The sequence below is a fragment of the Pollachius pollachius genome (assembly GCF_949987615.1).
Source record: "Pollachius pollachius genome assembly, chromosome: 3".
NCBI classification, from domain to species: domain Eukaryota; kingdom Metazoa; phylum Chordata; class Actinopteri; order Gadiformes; family Gadidae; genus Pollachius; species Pollachius pollachius.
Genome location: NC_136936.1, coordinates 42,968,341 through 42,986,933, shown reverse-complemented (window position 1 = coordinate 42,986,933; position 18,593 = coordinate 42,968,341). Strand labels below are relative to the sequence as shown.

The window sequence follows — 18,593 nt, the reverse complement described above, 5'->3', positions numbered from 1 at the left end:
TAAACATGCACCATGGCCAGCTTTGAAAGATCAAAACAACTATTTGGAATTACGCTACCGGTAAACCAATTTGTAAAGGATTTCAGGCCTTTGTGTTTTGTAGAAAGTAGCAATATGATATAGCACTTAAGCCACAGATACAACATACTGTACATCTTCCTCTATTTACACATGTGATGTGAATTGCACTAACAATGAATTACAATATCCAGACACAGATGGATGCACACACTGGATAGCTGGTGTGCTTCATGTCTGAATGATGTTGACATTTTGACATTGCACCGTTTCACCAGAGAACAGAGACAACAGAAGACTTGAAGGTGTGTCAGTCACACGGTCCGGGCTGATTGGCTGACTCTGTCCTGCTGATTGGCTGACTCTGTCCTGCTGATTGGCTGACTCTGTCCTGCCTGATAGGATGACCACCCCCCCCCACCCCCCTTCCCCGAATGTCATATGCAGCAATCCCAACTGGCAGCAGATTTCACTCCATGACTGCAGGCGCATCTATCTTCCTTTGTTCTTCAACATCCGTTCAATGTCCTTAATTTCAATTCTTTATGTCCTTTCTGCATTAACTTCAATGTTTACCCTCAGACCCAGGCACATGCATATACATTTTGGGGGACCAGCAAATCTCAAGATAACTACATAGACACCTGTTTGCCGGACTGGATATAGAACTGTTTTGCCGCTTGGTTTTCCAAATTATTTATTCGTCCATTATTTTCATTTTTTTCCTCCTGAGGGGAGACTCAAACAAGGATGTAACAACCACTGTAGCCACAATCTCTTTCTATGCACCTGCCTTCTTACAAACCGTCAAATACTGAAAGCACTGTAGGATAGACTGTAACACTGTCTTAACTCCTCCTTCCCCCTATCCCATGTGGATGCTGCTGTCCCCTCCCCCCTCCCTCCTCCTCCTCTCCCACTGCTTGAAATGACATTAATATATAGACACGTTCGCTGTCCTCTGTTTACAGCGATTAGCATACTCGGAAAAGTAAGTGTCAGGGAGCCAGCCCTGCATGGCACACATCATTAGCATGTGCCAGCCCCATTAGTGGCTCATTTCAGAGACAAGGAGAAGAGTGGGGGGTGTGTGGCTGGTAAATGGCGAGCCCCAGGGTAAACTGGCAAATGAAATGGTTGTCGTTCACGAGGAAGGCAGCAATCGTCTCTCCCTCCGTCCTCAGCCGATTTCCCCGTGTATGAATTCAGAAATGACGAATGAGGGAGAGGCCAAGAGGAAGCCATCGGGGGAGAGGAAGGACGTTTAAGTCTGACCTGAGTGTTCAGGAAGGAAGTGGCAGGCATGTAGGTCAAATGTATTATTATCAAGAAAGAATTGTACAGGGGAAATAAATTAATGTTTCAAAAATCCTTACCAGCAAGTTCTACCAAAGCCTGAAATCTAGGTCTGAGGGTAAGTGGATCTTTATGGTTACTTTTTAAGGCCAGAAGGTACTCACACTGTACTGTGCTACCTACCTAGGAGGATTTCATCCCATAGGGAAGTAGCCTATAGCACAGGGCTTGCTTATTCAAACGAGGCTGACTCTGATTCAAATTCTGATTCCATAGGATGCTTTCAACATGTCCTTACTTCAATAAAGATCAACTTGTATCACTGTAGAAGAGAGAGACAGAGACAGAGAGTGCCCATCACTACACATTAGGAAGATCTACAGTCTGTTGGGGGGGGCTTTTCCTCAGGTAAGGACACGGCAGATGCTGTCTCTGTGCCTGTCATTGCTCATCTCGGTCGTTTTCCCTGACAAGCCCTGCGCGCACTACACAGGAAGTCAACGTATTCCCCTTGAATAACAATCTATTCTGAATGTGTGTGAGTCTTGGCCTTCATAAGGCAACATCTTGTTTTAAACTGCAGGGCGCAGGGTAAAGAGAATGGTTTTGTAGGAGGTTTGACTGACAGCAAAAGGTGCATAGTCTACCTGTGTAGGTATTGCCAGGCAAGGCATCTTACCCCATCTGAATTGAATGGTACTGCAAGTAAGTAAGTGACTTTGGGTAAAACTGTCTGCCAAATGACTAAATAATATTAGCTGTTCTGCAATGCAGATACACTCACACACAGGCATGCACACACACACACACACACACACACCACACACACACACACACACAGACACATACAGGCACACAGACACACACACGAAAAAATAACATGTTACATGATCTTAACAGTTATTGCCAGTAGGGTAATTCATGAGTAAATTAGGCGAACATTAACCTGCCAGCAATAACATTCGATTAAAAAGATTCAAGCAATTAAACGGCCAGCCCTTAATGGACTTTGGAATGTTATGGAATATTATTTTGGTCATACGGAAATTTGAGATGATAATATTGTAAAATGCATTCACAGTAACCAGTTTATATGAGAAAAACAATAAATTAAATAAAAGACAGAGAGAGAGAGAGAGAGAGAGAGAGAGAGAGAGAGAGAGAGAGAGAGAGAGAGCAGCGAAGTACGAGAGACGAATATATATAAATATACATTTGTTCTCAAGCGTTGTCTTGTTATGGGCGTCATCGCGTATCTATTGAGCATCATCCTTGGAATTGATGGAGCCATGCCCATCTTTGCTGCATGGAAGATTTGACAGTGAGGGGGCGCTATATTTCCACGAGGGAGACAGGGTGGTTGTCATCTGCGTGAGACCCGCGATTGGCTCACTCCTCCCATATATATATTCGCCTTCCATGTCCCCGACTATAAGCAACAGTGGGGCAGGCAGACGAGTGGCGCCGGTGTGTCAGTAGTATCCGAAGCGCGTTTCGACTGGGATCTTAATTCACCGTGGAGCAGCACATGTCATTCCGGACAAGTCAATGAAGCAAACTCAATCCGGTCTGAAGCTTTCACCCACACCCGAGATGGATCCTACCCAGAGTGTGAAGTGTAAAATCGTGGTCGTAGGGGACAGTCAATGTGGGAAAACCGCCTTACTTCACGTGTTTGCGAAAGACTGCTTCCCAGAGGTATGTTGGGACAGTGAACGCAGCATCTTCCTTGGACTTCTAAATTCGTAAAAGAGAGGATTTGTGCATCTCGCGGCAATTCAGGAATGTTTACTTTTAGAGGCTTTCATGTGTAATTGGGTTTGTACGCTAACAACTGCAATTCTACGTCTCTTCTGTTTGTAGAACTATGTCCCCACGGTCTTCGAGAACTACACAGCCAGTTTTGAAATCGATACACAGAGAATAGAACTAAGTCTTTGGGACACGTCAGGTAAGGACGCTTTTACATTTGTTCCCAGAATTGACCCCCCCCCCCCTCCCCAAAAAAAAACCAGCCTAAGGGCGCGCAATAATGTAAGAACTTGTTTTTGTTGTGATCTGCGTTCTCTGGAAAGCATTGCGCACGTTGCGCAACTACAAAGCCGCCTGGTGTTCCGAGCTGACGCTGCTTATTGGGAATGTTGGAACGGACCGCATCACTTGAAGGGCTTCCCTGCACAAAGTGGCGTACATGCCCTACCAGAACCACCCGTCGTACTTTTCACGGGCGTTAGGTTTTCAAGCTTGGGGGTGTGGTTATATTTTACACGCGCCGGTATGCTGCCTCCCCGCACCAACCCTCCTCCCCCCTGCAATCTCAAATATGATCGATCAATAATGGCAAAAATATTTTTGTAACTATAGCGATGGTGTCAAACACGCCGGCATGGGCGAGGAAATAACTGCTGGCATGTCGCCTACATTGATTGGGCCTGCATGGATTACTTGTTCTGTAGTCGTTTAGAAATCTCTGAGCGCTCAGCCTCCCAGTTCCTCCAGGAGCCAGGCATGGTACCCCCAGCTGTCGTGTGTGTGTGTGTGTGTGTGTGTGTGTGTGTGTGTGTGTGTGTGTGTGTGTGTGTGTCAGCTGATTCTGCTGAGGCTTGTCCAGGATGTGGTCTGTGATTAAGCGGCCACACAGAGCAGGAAAGGACAGCAGCAACGCAGCCTCTTAAACGATCGCATGCAGATGGACGTATACGCTCCACTGGACTGGCTGATTGGTCCGGCGGTTCATGTGAAACTGTTTCCGGGATCCTTGGCACTCGCGTCCTAAATGAATGACACTGTTGTGGTGTGCGACATCTCCAGATCTCCTTTGTGTAAATCCTATTGACTAAAGGGGTCTGTCTGCGACCACACAGCCACATGCAGTTTACTCCACCCTCGGGCTCGAACCCCCCAGTAAGGCTGGTCACCTTCCTGCCCTATAAGTGCCAACCTGTAGATTTTTGTGAATTTGGTCATGTTAGGTCATTTTATGGATGAGCCTCCTTCTTCACTGGTCATTCTGTGAGTGTGAATGTGAGTGCTGATTCAGAGAGGGTTTCTGTAAATAAGACATAAGGGTGAGGGGAGGGCAACCGAGGGGCTTTTCAGGGCTTTTCTGTCATTGTTTTCCTAATGTGAGGAGGTGTTAATGAACCCGTTGCTGCATTCAGAGGCTCATTATGAAAGGAAGGTTGTTTAGATCATTTATATACATAAAAGAACCAGCGGTCTAGCTTGTGCTGGGTCTTTGTTGTGACCCCCCCCCCCCCCCCCCCCCCCCCATCCCGAAAGATGTTTCTTGTAACATTCATACCCTATGGGCAGAAGCCATCCTTTCTTAAGTCTTGTAGAAGTGTGTTTGTGTGTGTGCATAGAAGTGGTCAAACTTTTGTCTGGAACCAGCGCAACCGTTTTTTAAAGTATTCGTACAAAAGAAAAACAGAGACACAGTGCCTTGTGTACTGTACGTCTTGTCCCACCTACAATAGGATATAATTTAGCCTACCCTCAACAATCGAAGAAATGTTCTCTTCTTGTAGCACTGCATTCCTGTAAACGTTCACTGTAGCCTGTGCTGAGTGTCAGCTTCCACAAATGATTCATACTGACAGAAAAGAAAAACAAGGCCTTTGTAACGAAAGGTTTTTTACTTTGTTTACAACCTCAAGAAGCAAAATCAATTCCCCCTGTTGTTTCCCAGTGTCTTGTTGGATTCACTTGGACCCCATGCATTTTTAAAGGTTCTCAGAACGTTTTTCTACATTGTGGAGTCCAGTTGCGCAGGCACTTTTGTTAGCCTCACTGTTGACATGGGATCTGCACCCCAAGGCTTTGTAGGGTACAGACGTACATTTATGCCGAAAGTGAACCTGTCTCACCAGTCAAGGTCGCTGGTAATCCCCTGACCCTCTGAATGGGCGAGGTCCCTGGGTACCCCCCCTTTCCTCAACTCTCTCCTCGTGTCCAACCATGTTATCTCCACCTACGACGGGAGATTAATTTCTTATTTCTTCCCTGGCCGAATACACTCGTAGCCGACTTCAGTCGGCTTACAAGCGGACGACCCGGCTGCAGTGTGTGTGTGTGTGTGTGTGTGTGTGTGTGTGTGTGTGTGTGTGTGTGTGTGTGTGTGTGTGTGTGTGTGTGTGTGTGTGTGTGTGTGTGTGTGTGTGTGTGTGTGTGTCGCCCTAGCCCCTTTACCCCATCCTCCGATGCCATGCGTGTCATTGTTTGTCTATTTCCACATCGTCACTTCAGCAGCAGGTTGCCAATAAAGCTGGTTCCCTGTTAGCAGTCTGCTAACGGGGGGCAGAGTTTATCTCGTCTAAACTCTGCTCTCAATCAATAGTCTCTGCCTGCGTGCTTCCATGGCCCCAAGGTGGTATTGGTATTGTGGCCTTGCAGAGCAAACGCGACAAGCAAGCAAGCACGTGCACACACACAGAGGTTGCATGTCCTCACCTTACCGATCATTTGCGTAAGATCATATTATTTTTTTGATTTATTATGGGGAAAATGTTTGTCAGATTGGGAGTGGGTTGTGATTAATGGAAAATGGGTGCAAAATATCTAGGTCTAAGTTGCTGTTGCTAAGACTTAACATTCATAATGGTGTCATTTGTTAGAAATGCCATATTTTCTTAAGTTCTTAAGCTCATCTTTCATTACAACTCTCAAATGAGTCACCTTTTGAAAATGCCTGCACCAGTTGTAATTGCAAGTCACTCTATATGCAGCACTCTAAACAAAAACACAGTTAATTTGTGATTTAGTATGGAACTGATTTACAAGCTTTAGGAAAGAATGTGTAAAACACAACCATGGCGTTGACTCAAACACGATGTTGACCGTCCTCACAACCAACCGGTCATTGTTTCTGCCTCCAGAGTGAGGATCCGGCCCCTGAGTCTGATGTGTTGGAATAGTTAATCTCATTCAAGCATAATGTGTTTAAGGATAGGATGTCATGATCTTATCAAAGTCCTAGGTTTGTCGAGTAACAACAGGAAGCAAACCGCTTGAGAGGCGCTGAGGGGAAGAGCATGTTTGGAAATCGGATGTTGTAAACGAGCGTTTCTTTGTGGCTGATCATACCTTTTCATTATCTGCATTCCTCCCAGAGAGAAACTGCTACGCAGATGGCATTTAACACTCAAATACATGCACACACACACGTTCACGCGCACATGTGCGCACACACACAAACACCCACTTTGTTTTCTCCCCATTATGTGGGGAGAAAACACTTCAGTACACGGTACCACCCACCACCCTATCTCACACAAGCATGCATGCATGCAAACAAACAAACAAACATACACACACCATTGTCCTCTGTTGCCTCTGACAGTAACGATCAAGCACACAGACTCCTTTACCATGTCTATTTTGGAGATCACCAAAATAGAGGCACCCCTTACCGGAGAGGGGGATGTGGGGTCTCGTTAAAATAGAGACAACAAAATGCCAGGAATTCCTGGCATTGGCACGGCAACACACGTGGAAAGTTGGACTCACAATTTTCCGGGGTACACCGGGCTTGTTGTTGAACAGGTTTAATCTCTTTTCTCGGAAATCCAATTGGGCAAATTTGCTCTTGCAACTTTTTAAACAGCTTTTTTCAGTTAAAAACATGAGTTAAGTCAGTACGACCTGCAGCTAGGGTAAGTTCTCTATTAGGTTAGTACTTGGAATGCTCTGTTTGAAATGTATTCAGATTCATAGACAGCACTGGGACCCAGAGAAAACATCCCATCTGTTTGTTGTGGTGCACGTCAAACATAATTACGTTTTGCAGACCTTCTATAATATTGTAGCTTAAACAAATGCTTTTGGCATTTAAAAATCGTATTCTCCATCCACATGGTCGGTGCTGTCTGTAACCAAATGAAACGCTACGGCTGTTTCTGAGATCCCGCCGGTCTGCTGGTTGTTTTTGGATAATGGAATGAATTCATTTCCTGTTCTCTTTGTAGAACCCTCCTCAAGGTGAACACTAACGCAATCTCCCTTCCCTGTAGTGATGGGATTCTATTCTGGTCCCCCACAGGCCAAACAGCTGAGATGACACGCATTTTACTAATTCATGGAGGGCCCCCCCCAAGTCCTCGCTAGCAAAAACATTCAGTGCATTAGGGGATATTAATGTTGTAATGTTGAGGAGGGCATATTTAGTTTTCGGTTTGATCCTGGCTATATGTATGATATTTTGATTCCACTTATTTAGACTTCCAGGATGTTGGAATAATGCCTTAAGATAATGCATTCTTTATCTACATACAATTTGCATTTCTGTTATTATCAATGGGGAGCTTATTGTCTCTATTGTCTGGTTATCACGCCAGTTCCTCAGCCAAAAGTACACAGACCTGGCAGTATTCCATAGAAAACCTTTTGATCTAAACAGAAAGCAATAATCACTCTATCTCGCCTGCTGTACCACCAAGGAGTTGAGCAATAAGCAGTATAAACTATTACCTCAGTCTACCTATATCTACCTGTAATAAGCAGTCTACGTCCATTTCCATTATGTTCCACCAAAATGGTATGACATCCCTACAAAAGGGCGTGTTTAGAGTTGTCCCTTTTCTAACCCAATGATTATTATTTTCCAAAGCAGACCTGCTTAGACGATACTAAAACCTATCCTAGCTTCAAGGTGTGATTTGTTGATTCCAGATTCTAAGTAACGTAGGAGTGCCGGCTAACTGCTGTCATTTCTGTGTCACCGACAGCCTATTCTGATGCCAACAGTTGCGAGTAATTCCTTCCACTCCCGCAACGTATTCCCTGCTTTGCATATATTACAGGATAAAGGAAACCTGATGACTGTGCAAGAGCTGATTGGATTGCTCTATACCGGAGTTTGCCACGACGGAGATAGCGATTTAATTAGTTTATGTCTCCGTTATTAAATGGTTTACCAGAGGGGGGTGTTGTGTTGCTAATGTATGGAAATGCAATCACTGAACGATGTGCGGCACGTTTGCAGCCACTCTCTGCATAAATATATTCTATGTGTCTTGGTTCTTCTCCTGCTGACTAGTTGTTTGTCCTTTCAGGCTCACCGTACTATGACAACGTACGACCGCTCTCCTACCCCGATTCTGACGCGGTCCTCATCTGCTTCGATATCAGCAGACCGGAAACATTGGACAGTGTTTTAAAGAAGGTAAAATCCATATTATAGTTATATATGTTTTTATACGTCACGCAGGTTAAATTACAAGATAAAAAATGTATCAACCTCAAAAAACCCACTCAGAGGAAACATCTCGTCCAGGGCGACACGGATGGATGGTCACTCCCTTGACCCCTGACCCCTCTCTCTAAAGGGTCTGCCTTTTGTGTTAGTGGGCCAAGTCGTTTTCTAAAGAACCCAGTAAGACAACGACGGCCTGTACCACAGAGCGAGCTCTGCATCCATTGTACCACTGGGATAAAGAGCGTGCAATAGAGTTGGCATGGGGGATACGGCCTCCTTCTACCCCCACCATTCGACACTGTTGTGAGGTTAGGAGGTAGTGGACCAGGCACACTTGGACCCCTGTGGAGCTCTTCCATATACGTAGCCTGCCCTCTGACCTGTGAAGGCGCTCTGGTCAGAAGTGGGCCAACTGCCTGAATAGGGTCAGCAGTTGAGACGGGCGTGAGATGGGGGAGGAAGTTGAGATGATACAGCCGTGATGGGAACATAATCAGTACAGTGTGTTTCTGCTCTGCATTGTTGTTCTACTTTTGACCCCCACAACCCCCCCACCTCCATCAACTCTCTGTCTCTCTCCCCCTGTGTCTCAGTCTCTCCCACTATGTCCCTGTTTTTTCTTGTCTTTCTTACTGCCCATTGGTTTCGTTACATAACGGTGTGCATTGTCTCTGGGGGGGAAACTGAAAGATAGACTGGTTCTGAAAAGCACCAGGACAGGCGTTCCTTCATGGCATAGAAAGAGCCTGGGAAAATCGTTGTTTTTCTCTTACTGTAATTAACACGGGTGAGCTTGACAGAAAGGGGGCCTTTGTACTTGTGTATGACTGTATAGCTGGGCAACCGCTTCAAGGTGGCTGAGTCACTGGGAAACGGTCCCATTTCTTTAGCTTAGGGTGTCCCAAGTCTTTGGTGTCCACAATGACCATTCTTCTTTTTTTCTTTTTTCTTTTTGTGGTCTCTATTCTTCCAGTGGAGAGGAGAAATTCAGGAATTCTGTCCCAACACCAAAATCCTGCTGGTTGGATGCAAGTCTGACCTTCGAACGGACCTCACCACACTGGTGGAGCTGTCTAACCACAGACAGACACCAGTGTCATATGATCAGGTGAGGGCCCACCTACTAACATACCGACATTTCATTATTTCTCTAGTAATTTGACCAGAGCCCAAATGTTAGGAATGCTTTAACAAGGAAACTGAATGGGCATTGTTGATACTTTTGGAGCAGGCTGGGCTAATCATATTACCAGGGACTAAGTAATCTGGATCAACTGGCATGATGGCAGAAGCATTATATGTGACATTTAAGACTCTGGCTCTTGTATTTCTGTCGTCTAGCATGTCGTGTCTGGCGTTCAATCCACATTCTTGGGAATGATCTTATCTTGCTTTTCCTAAGCTTCGGGTGATCCCCCATCAGCATGGTCTTGAGCTGGTAAAGGGGAATCGCCTCGCTCTGCTATTTTCAAAATTAAAAGCAGAGTACTGCTTTATATGTGTGTTGTGCGAATAAATTGTTGTCTGCAGCAACTCAGCCCAACCCTTTTATTCACAACATGCCTATGAAGCAGTACCTTTTTTGCAATAAGAAACAGCCGGGCATTGCAGTTCCCCTTCAAGGCGATAGTATAATGGGTATAACATCATTTTAACGTCATCGTCTCTGTCTGGTTTCCCCCATTCCCCTCCCAGGGCTCCAACATGGCCAAGCAGCTGAGCGCTCCCTACATCGAGTGTTCCTCCCTGCAGTCGGAGAACAGCGTGCGGGACATCTTCCACGTGGCCACGCTGGCCTGCGTCTCCAAGAACAACAAGAACGTGAAGCGCAGCAAGTCCTCCCGGGCCACCAAGAGGATCTCCCACATGCCCAGCAGGCCCGACCTCACGGCGGTGGCCACAGATCTGCGCAAAGACAAGGCCAAGAGCTGTACTCTCATGTGAAGGGACGGGTCTCTTCCCGAGACTTCCTTGGAACCGTGTGGACTTTTTGGACCGAGTAGGGGACGGCACAAGGCATTTGAAGGGGGAGGGGGAGGGGGGGGGGAGCAGGGCAGTGAACCATGCCCTGTACGCCAAGCAGTTGAAGGATGACGGATGCTCAGCACTTTAAATCATCTCAAACCTACCTTCCCCCCCCCCACACTCTCGTGGTATCTATAATGTTGCGCTAGGAGAAATGAGTCTGTCCCGAAAGCAGTGCCATGGGATTTATAAACGGGGGGGGGGGGGAAAAAGAACAGTGAAGCTCCCAGTAATTGGAGAAGCTCATTGACGATGCCAACCAGAGATAACCCCCAAGCCTCAGAAACACTAGGGTCTGTTTGTCTCATGACGACAGGCCCCTCCTCTACTTTTCAGGCATTCATGGGGAGATGTTTATCCGCTTTTGGCCTTCTGTTCCCCGGGAAGCGACGTAAACATCCCTTTTTTTGGCGATCGTGGTGGGTGATCTCCTACCTCGACAGGAAGTGGGGGCATGCGGTCCACTCATATCTTAAGATTAAAACAAAACGGATGAAAATGTGAAAAAATAAAATGAAGACTTTAAAATATGTTTCCCCTTCCCCTCCCTAAATAAAGGAAATGCATGCAAGAGACTCCTAATTTCTCAGTGAAAGGCCCAGGGAAGAGGACACTGGTCTCTTTGCGGTAGCCCCCCCAGCTCAAAGTGACAGAAACACTGTGGTTTCAGATCGTCTGTCTGTTGTGGATTTTCCCCCCCTTCTTTCCTTTTATATGTCATTGCCTTGATGCGTTTGCCAAATGGAAGTGGGATATCGGTATTTTCTGTTGCCAGTGTCAGAACCTCGTTTAATGTGCCATTCTCACAAGTAACAACGCAAATTAATCTGTACCTCGGCATCTGCGGCGTCTAATCGTTTTTTGTTTTCATTCCTATTTATTCTTTACTACCAAAGAAAACAGCTAGCTGGTGGCAGAGCCTATTCCAACTTTAGATTAACACATTCTTGTAGTGTATCATAAACTTTTCTTTGTGTGCGGCAGCGACACACATAATTCGTTGCTACGCGGGTTTGGCTGAAATTTCCAATACGCAGTCTGTTGCTATGACACCAGCGCCTTGCGCGCGTGTTACCTTGGGCTCTTGGTGCCGTTAGCCATGGCTTGTTAGCGGCGAGGTCTCTCTCCCTCTCTCGATGCACACACCACCTCCAATTCACCATCTGGCTATGCAAGGTACATGTTCTGGTTCACGGTTTGGAACGACTGTGTGTATATGTCTATATTTCACATGGTCTTGTTGAAAGTAGTTGCATCCGTTTGGCAATGCATGCACGGATATCCCGGTTTCTCTGCCTAATCAAGCCCCGTTTTGCCGGCGCTATGCACATTTATCATTGCAAAGGTTCAGTTTTTAAGGAGACCTCTATCTGTATCTGATGTGCTATTTTTTTTTTTTTATTTGTCTGCACGTTTTTTGTTTGTAATGCACAATGATGTTCTAATCATGTTCATGCAAATTCTTGATCATTTGAATAACAAAAACGTACAAAGTTACACTTTGGCGCCTCCCTACTCCAAACTAAACCAGCACCAGTCGACCTTCCACACCCCTCCATTTGGTTTTGAGCTGTCGTGTCTTTGACTTAGAATCCATCCCTCCCCCCCTCCACGAGGCAGTATTATAACAGACTGGGTGTGTGCTTTCTAAAAAAAAATGTATTGAATCATTGTTCAGAAGGTGTTTGCTGTAGTTTGTATGTCTTTTGTTTTGTTTGTTTGGGTTTCTGAATGTTCAGTCCAGCTGTACGGATGTATGAATTGATGTCTTAGCAGTATTTATTTAAATGCTATTTTTTTTTTCATTGAAAATAAAGGTTGATGTCCTGTAAAATGCCCTTTTTTAGCCTCCGTTCATTCATGCAGTTTGATGTGACATGCATTCACAACATATCTGGTACGCACGTAAAAGCCAGCCGACAACTGAACTCTTATTCAGTTAATAATTTTAATAATTTAAAATGATGCAATGGCTGATGGTATATTATGTGTATGTCTAGCATAAGGCATTTCTAACAAATGACACTTCAATTTTATCTTGGCAACCGCACCTTTTAATGTCTCATTCACAAACGACGGTGACCAGTAGGGTTTATGACCTGGGCTTTCCTGCGGTCACTGAATAGAGCTGCAAAAGGATATTTATTGATTTATGAGATTCTGCCCCTCAACTGAACCAGTGCCCCAATCACACAGTCTCTTTATATTTAATTTGACTCGGATTTGAATGAGAATTGTATGTGGGGTTGTGTAGCCAATACCCAATACAGACAAACTATTATCCCTAAAACACAACACGCCTGCACACATTGTGAAGACATGCACACAATGCAGGCTTTTTTCAGAATAGCCCTTTTCATTTTTTACTTTTCCTTCAGAATTCAAACAGGATATTTCCATCTTGTAGGTTTTGCAGTAATGAAAAACCTCACATTTCAGGCCGGAAAACCAGGATATGCAAAATCACTGCCTGTGACTAACGGAACCCTTTCTACCCCGATGATTAAAAAGAAATCGGTACAGAATGGAAGTCTGGATGGTCCACATAACAATATACATGACATACAGATTCCACCAAATAAATATTTTCAGCTCCAGTATCCACACTGGGTTTACTCCCAGTAGGGTTTTATTTGTAAGAAGAAACCAAGGTAGGGATGCAATACATTATTCTCTATGATTAAAGGAGTAATGTGGGAGTAGCTAATCTCATGTTGAGTGCTTTTTTTTTCACAGACACAGCAATATTCTCTTCCATATTTCTAGTCTGCTAACCCCACAGCTCTCCCTCAGCCTTTTCCCTACTGGCCCTGTTGGAAATCTCCCAGGATGCACCAGCGCAGCAAGAGATAAATTAGTTGGAAGCCTCTTTTTCTATGCATTTTCTTCTTCTTTGGTTCTTCAACTCTCTTGGTCTGAGACAGGCGGCGGAAGATTATTGCCTGCCGGCAGGATTGCCGTTGATTTGCCTACATTGATATTTTTCCAGTTTGGCCTTGATATTGGTGCACACTTCAAAGAATTAATGAAATGTCTCCCTTGACAAATGTTTTGACACATTTAGATATTTATTACTCCTTTCTTAAATACATCATTTGCAATACAGCGAGCGTAAGCCGCACTAACATATAACTACAATACTGAAAATCACCAAGGCAACTGCACCAACAGCAACAGAACACCTCACCATAATCCCCTTATAAACAGCATATCAAGTGCATATATAAGGTATGGTGCAGCATCCGCACACACAGGTTCAGTTATTTTTGTTATGAATGTATTACCTTATGTATTACCAAGCACTTTCCATAAATTTCCATCAAACTTTTAAATTGTAGTAACTGTGGTATTGAGCTTTGGATTTTCTCTTTACCATTCAATCCTTTAAATGAAAACAAACCTATCCTAATAAAATTCAATAGAGAAAATGGAATTAAAACAATGTGCACAGTGCACACATCGTTTTAACTCTCTGGTACCTCACTGCGAGTTGCTCCCTTCCCCCCTATTCCTCACCAGAAAGACAGGTGCCATAATGCAAGCAGGGCTGGTTGTTTACTTGAGGATCTGGGGAACAGTTTCCTTCCTGCTCTCTATGGAAATGCAACGCTACGTCGTAAAACTAAAGGGACACTTCAGAAGACACTGTGATTTTGCTTTACAGCCTTTCAACAGCTAATGAAACTGAACTATAATGAATGAACATCTTAATAGTTCATTTAAATTTGAGTTCAGCACCCAAATTACATTATCATTTTATAGAGCACTTCGTTTGACCTGCTTCGGATAGGGTATTCAAAATCGAAAAATGTTTGATCTAAATTAGAGTTTGGACTGAGTAACAGTTCAGTGACCTTATTTTTTCTCTTATTTTTACAGAACACAAAAAGTGGGCACCAATACTGCGGTTGCTTAACATGCATATATGCAGGCGGTGATGATGAAATAAATGAAAAAGCCTACCTTGGAGCAAAATGTAAGCATTTCCATAATAATAATCAAAAAAGTCCCAACCATATTGTCCTCAACAGAGTGCTCTGAGGTAGAAACCTGTGTGGGGGACTATTAATAGCCACATTGTACATGAGCATTTGGAGGAAAACTCTTTCATTTAGGAGACAGTAATTTGACAATGTTTGGCATTTGGCCACCATCTATAGTACATACGACATACATGATTCTACATCCATGGTAATCACTATAATCATAGCATTTTCCTCCCGTGGAGACCCAATGCTATCGATGATGGAAAGCTGCCTGTGATGGATATCCCTGTTGTCAGAGAGGCTGGGTGAAGAGTGGCCCATTTTAATTGGTTTGAGTGAGAAGTAGTGCACAGGGATTCAATCAGGATTTAGAAGCAGTCCTCCTCCTGAGCGACCTTTCGCTGAGGCTTTATCTGACGGATCTTCAAAGAAATGTTTGCAAGTCATCGGCCTGAATTTGACAGATCGCGAGAAGGGCTTGGAAGAATCGAGTTCAGGGCCCAAAGACCTGCTCTCTGGCGCACAGAGAGAAACACTGGAGCAGAGACAAATCCTCTCCTCATAATGTTTTATACTCTGGACGTAAAGCATGACATCATCATGGACAAATCAACTGCAAAGGAACAGGTTTGGCGTCATCCCTGGGTTATTTTTCCCCCGGCGAAGGAAAACTAGAACGAGTGATATGGAAGATATGGACGAGATTTATAAAAGTTAAACATGAAAATGGCTTTTAGCTCCCTGCCAAAAGAGTCTGTGCATTGAGAAAGAGAGAGAGCCGATGACTACAGCCGGCTAGGGAGCCAAGGTTAAGGATGGTGTCTTCTGGCTGTTTCCTCCCATGCCAAGCCCCTGAGGCGACTCAGTGGAGGTGAAATCAGCAGAGGAGATGGTTGGAGAAAAGCTAGTACCAAGGGCTTTGGGATACTTGACTTTTACAAAATTATTTATTTTGTGTGATTATTTTTACATTCCTATGAATATGAATATTTTCTATATACAACAGGTAACAATATATATTTAATGTTCTTTAGTTACAGAAAAAAGTACAGGGTTGTGGCTTAGTTGGAAAGAGCAAATGCAATACACACACACACACACACACACACACACACACACACACACACACACACACACACACACACACACACAGACACCTACACACACATACACAAAAACACACAAATACACACACAGTGCTTGAGGCTGATGTAATGTTTCCAGACATTTGCTGTCATATAAATTGTTTACAGCAGTCCCTCACTGCCAAAGAACGAAACCTTTTAGCGGACATTCTTTAACAGAGGCAGTAGCACCAACATATCGTATTGCGGGCTGGTAACAAAACTGCTGAAAGTGAGCTTGCCTTTAACTGGACAACATTGTTTTGAGTCCCGAGTAAATGATTACCAAAATAAAGTACATCCCTAGGTTAAACGGGATGCACCGATTTATCTGCCGCACATCGGTATCAGCCGATGTCCGCATTGTTGAATGTCATAGACATCGACAAATTCACCGATGGCAGTGGCAGATGTTTGGTGTCTGTGTCGCATCCATCTTGAAACAGTGATTTTTTTTACCAAGACTCTTTGTCATGTAATAGAAGGTTATATTAAAGGTTGTTTTGTGAATTTGCATGATTTAATTTGCAAAGATTAAAAGATAGCCTGATGAATGACTGAAAGACTTTATTACATTTCAGTTATGTTGAACTTTGTTTCCCTGGCACAAAAGGTTGATTGAATGACATAAAATAAAAAGATATATAAAAAAAACAAAAAAAAACATTGGTCATAGGCCAGATTGTTATTTTATTTTATCGATATTGGCCCAGAATTTCGCAATTTGGAACATCCCTGAGGTTATAAAATAGCTACAGTTCTCATTGGACAACTCCTTTGGATCCTATTGAACCGCTGTCATGCTCAATGATTCCTCACATCAGAGTACTCGCTCTACCGTGAGCCATCCTACTGCCCTTAAGAAAGGAGGGAGTTGATTGATGAGCAATTCTGTTCCTTATGTGTCAGCAGGAGAAAGGGAGAGAGAGAGAGAGAAAGAGAGAGAGAGAGAGAGAGAGAGAGAGAGAGAGAGAGAGAGAGAGAGAGAGTGTGTGTCATTGGACACAATTTAGCTAGGAAAATAGTGATCCAGACAAGCAGAATGCGTGAGAGAGAGTGTGAGAGAGAGAGGGAGAGAGAGAGAGAGAGAGAGAGAGAGAGAGAAAGAGAGAGAAGTTAAGTATGGCTGACCAGTGACAAGATGAACCGTCTTGACCGTCTCGCCGCGCCTCCAGAGCAGCAGGGGGCATTACCATTAGGACCAGGTGTCCCGCTGGGGGTCAATGCCTATCTCCCATGCCAGGGTGACCCCGTGGTTAATTACACACAGTGACAGCCAGCCATTCTCCCTCCATCGATTAAGATCCGAGACAGAGCCTTTCTCTTCAGGAAGCGCCGCTATCTTGACGCGGGGCAGACAGATACGGCCTGCGCTCCATCCGAGGCCGCCCGATGGCGTCCGGATGAGTGATCGAGGGACGAACGCACAATGGATCCCTCGGCCGCCTCTATATGTGGAATCTTTAATGGCCTCTTTAACTAAACGATTAAAACTGTAATGAATACAAATCAATCAAACGATGCTGCAACACAACATATATATATTTGTTGTACTGTGTTCTTCGGACAAATGTACTTATTACAAGTCGCTTTGGATACAAGCGTCTGCTAAATACCCTAAATGTATATGTGAACGTAAATATTTAACCCACATTATTATTTTCTTAAGTCTATGAAAGAAAAATCCATGTCATGGACTTCACAGTCTGGAGCCACTCAGGGAAGCCGACCATGCTGCCTGGTGGTCCCTAACATTCACCCCAACCCCCACCCTCCCCCATCAACCTCCCTGCTTCTCTCGCTGCTGGATCCGTGTGCATGGCGTGTACACGTCCATTATTCATCACTCCCCGCGTCGACGGGGCCCCGAGTGGGACGGCGCGTACACCCTGTCACGAATTAACGTGTATGGAAAAGCGCGTTGCCATGACAACGGGTACAACACTGCCTCTTTAACATCTGAAGAGGAGATAAAATGAAACGCGTTAGAATAACCCTCCCCCGAACCTCAAACCCTCCCCTTCTTTTTAATGCCGGCTATGTGTTTGTGTGTGTGTGTTTGTGTGTGTGTGTGTGTGTGTGTGTGTGTGTGTGTGTGTGTGTGTGTGTGTGTGTGTTTGTGTGTGTATGTGGTGGCACCAATGGAAAGGTGAAATAACATGCCTTTTTCACCCATGGCACCCCAACCCCCACACACCACACATACACCCCTGCACAACTCCACCCGTCCATCATTGACTAGTGCGCTTAGCTCTCGTCGAGTAGTTCTTTCCATTGTTGCCAGAGCTCTGGCCCAGCTCAGGACTCCCACTTCAGATGAGCATTGAGTAACTGGGCCTCGCAATACTTGGCAACCATCGCTGTGAGGCAAGAGGCAAGGTGATAAATCACAGATAAACATTACAAGGAAAACTTTTGCTAAATACCTTTTGAATCCCACTGATGGAGCCCCCAGTACACATATTCCATTAATATGACGTAAACACAACATATCTAAACATGAACACACAAACACTAGGCTGTTTGGTTCCTTTCGCCTGAGGGAGGTTTTGTTTTTGGCGAAGTGAAATGGAGACAATGGTAGAAAGGTTATTATTATATATGTAGTATTATAAATGGCTGGATAGCTATCGAATGAACTTGGAAAAGCCAGGTGTGTCAGACTTTCCACTGCTCTCCAACATTACATATCCATCACTGCTACATATAGTAAGCTGTTCTACTAAGTTACACAATGTTGTCTTTGGCTTGCTTAGGGCATCGGCGCTGGGCTTTATTTAGATTACATTTTAACAAAGAGTGGAGCATTCTGGGTTGCACTGTTGGGGGAAGGACAGGAGAGGACATAACACAGCTGCATTTACTAGTTGAGTGTGTTTTGAGCCCAAAATGACATGGAAACAAGCAAGCACAGTAAATACAAAATTGTGCAACTGTAATGGTTTAAAC

The 18,593-nt window shown here is 44.5% G+C and overlaps 1 protein-coding gene across 1 annotated transcript; it reads left to right on the top strand.

The window, feature by feature from the left end:
* Positions 1-2,862: 2,862 nt before the first annotated feature.
* Positions 2,863-10,453, top strand: LOC307073083 (rho-related GTP-binding protein RhoE; the record flags this gene model as incomplete). Its single annotated transcript, XM_079732787.1, has 5 exons — positions 2,863-3,012; positions 3,178-3,265; positions 8,367-8,476; positions 9,483-9,617; positions 10,205-10,453. The coding sequence occupies 5 exons, from the start codon at positions 2,863-2,865 to the stop codon at positions 10,451-10,453; spliced, it is 732 nt and encodes a 243-aa protein (XP_079588913.1).
* Positions 10,454-18,593: the final 8,140 nt, after the last annotated feature.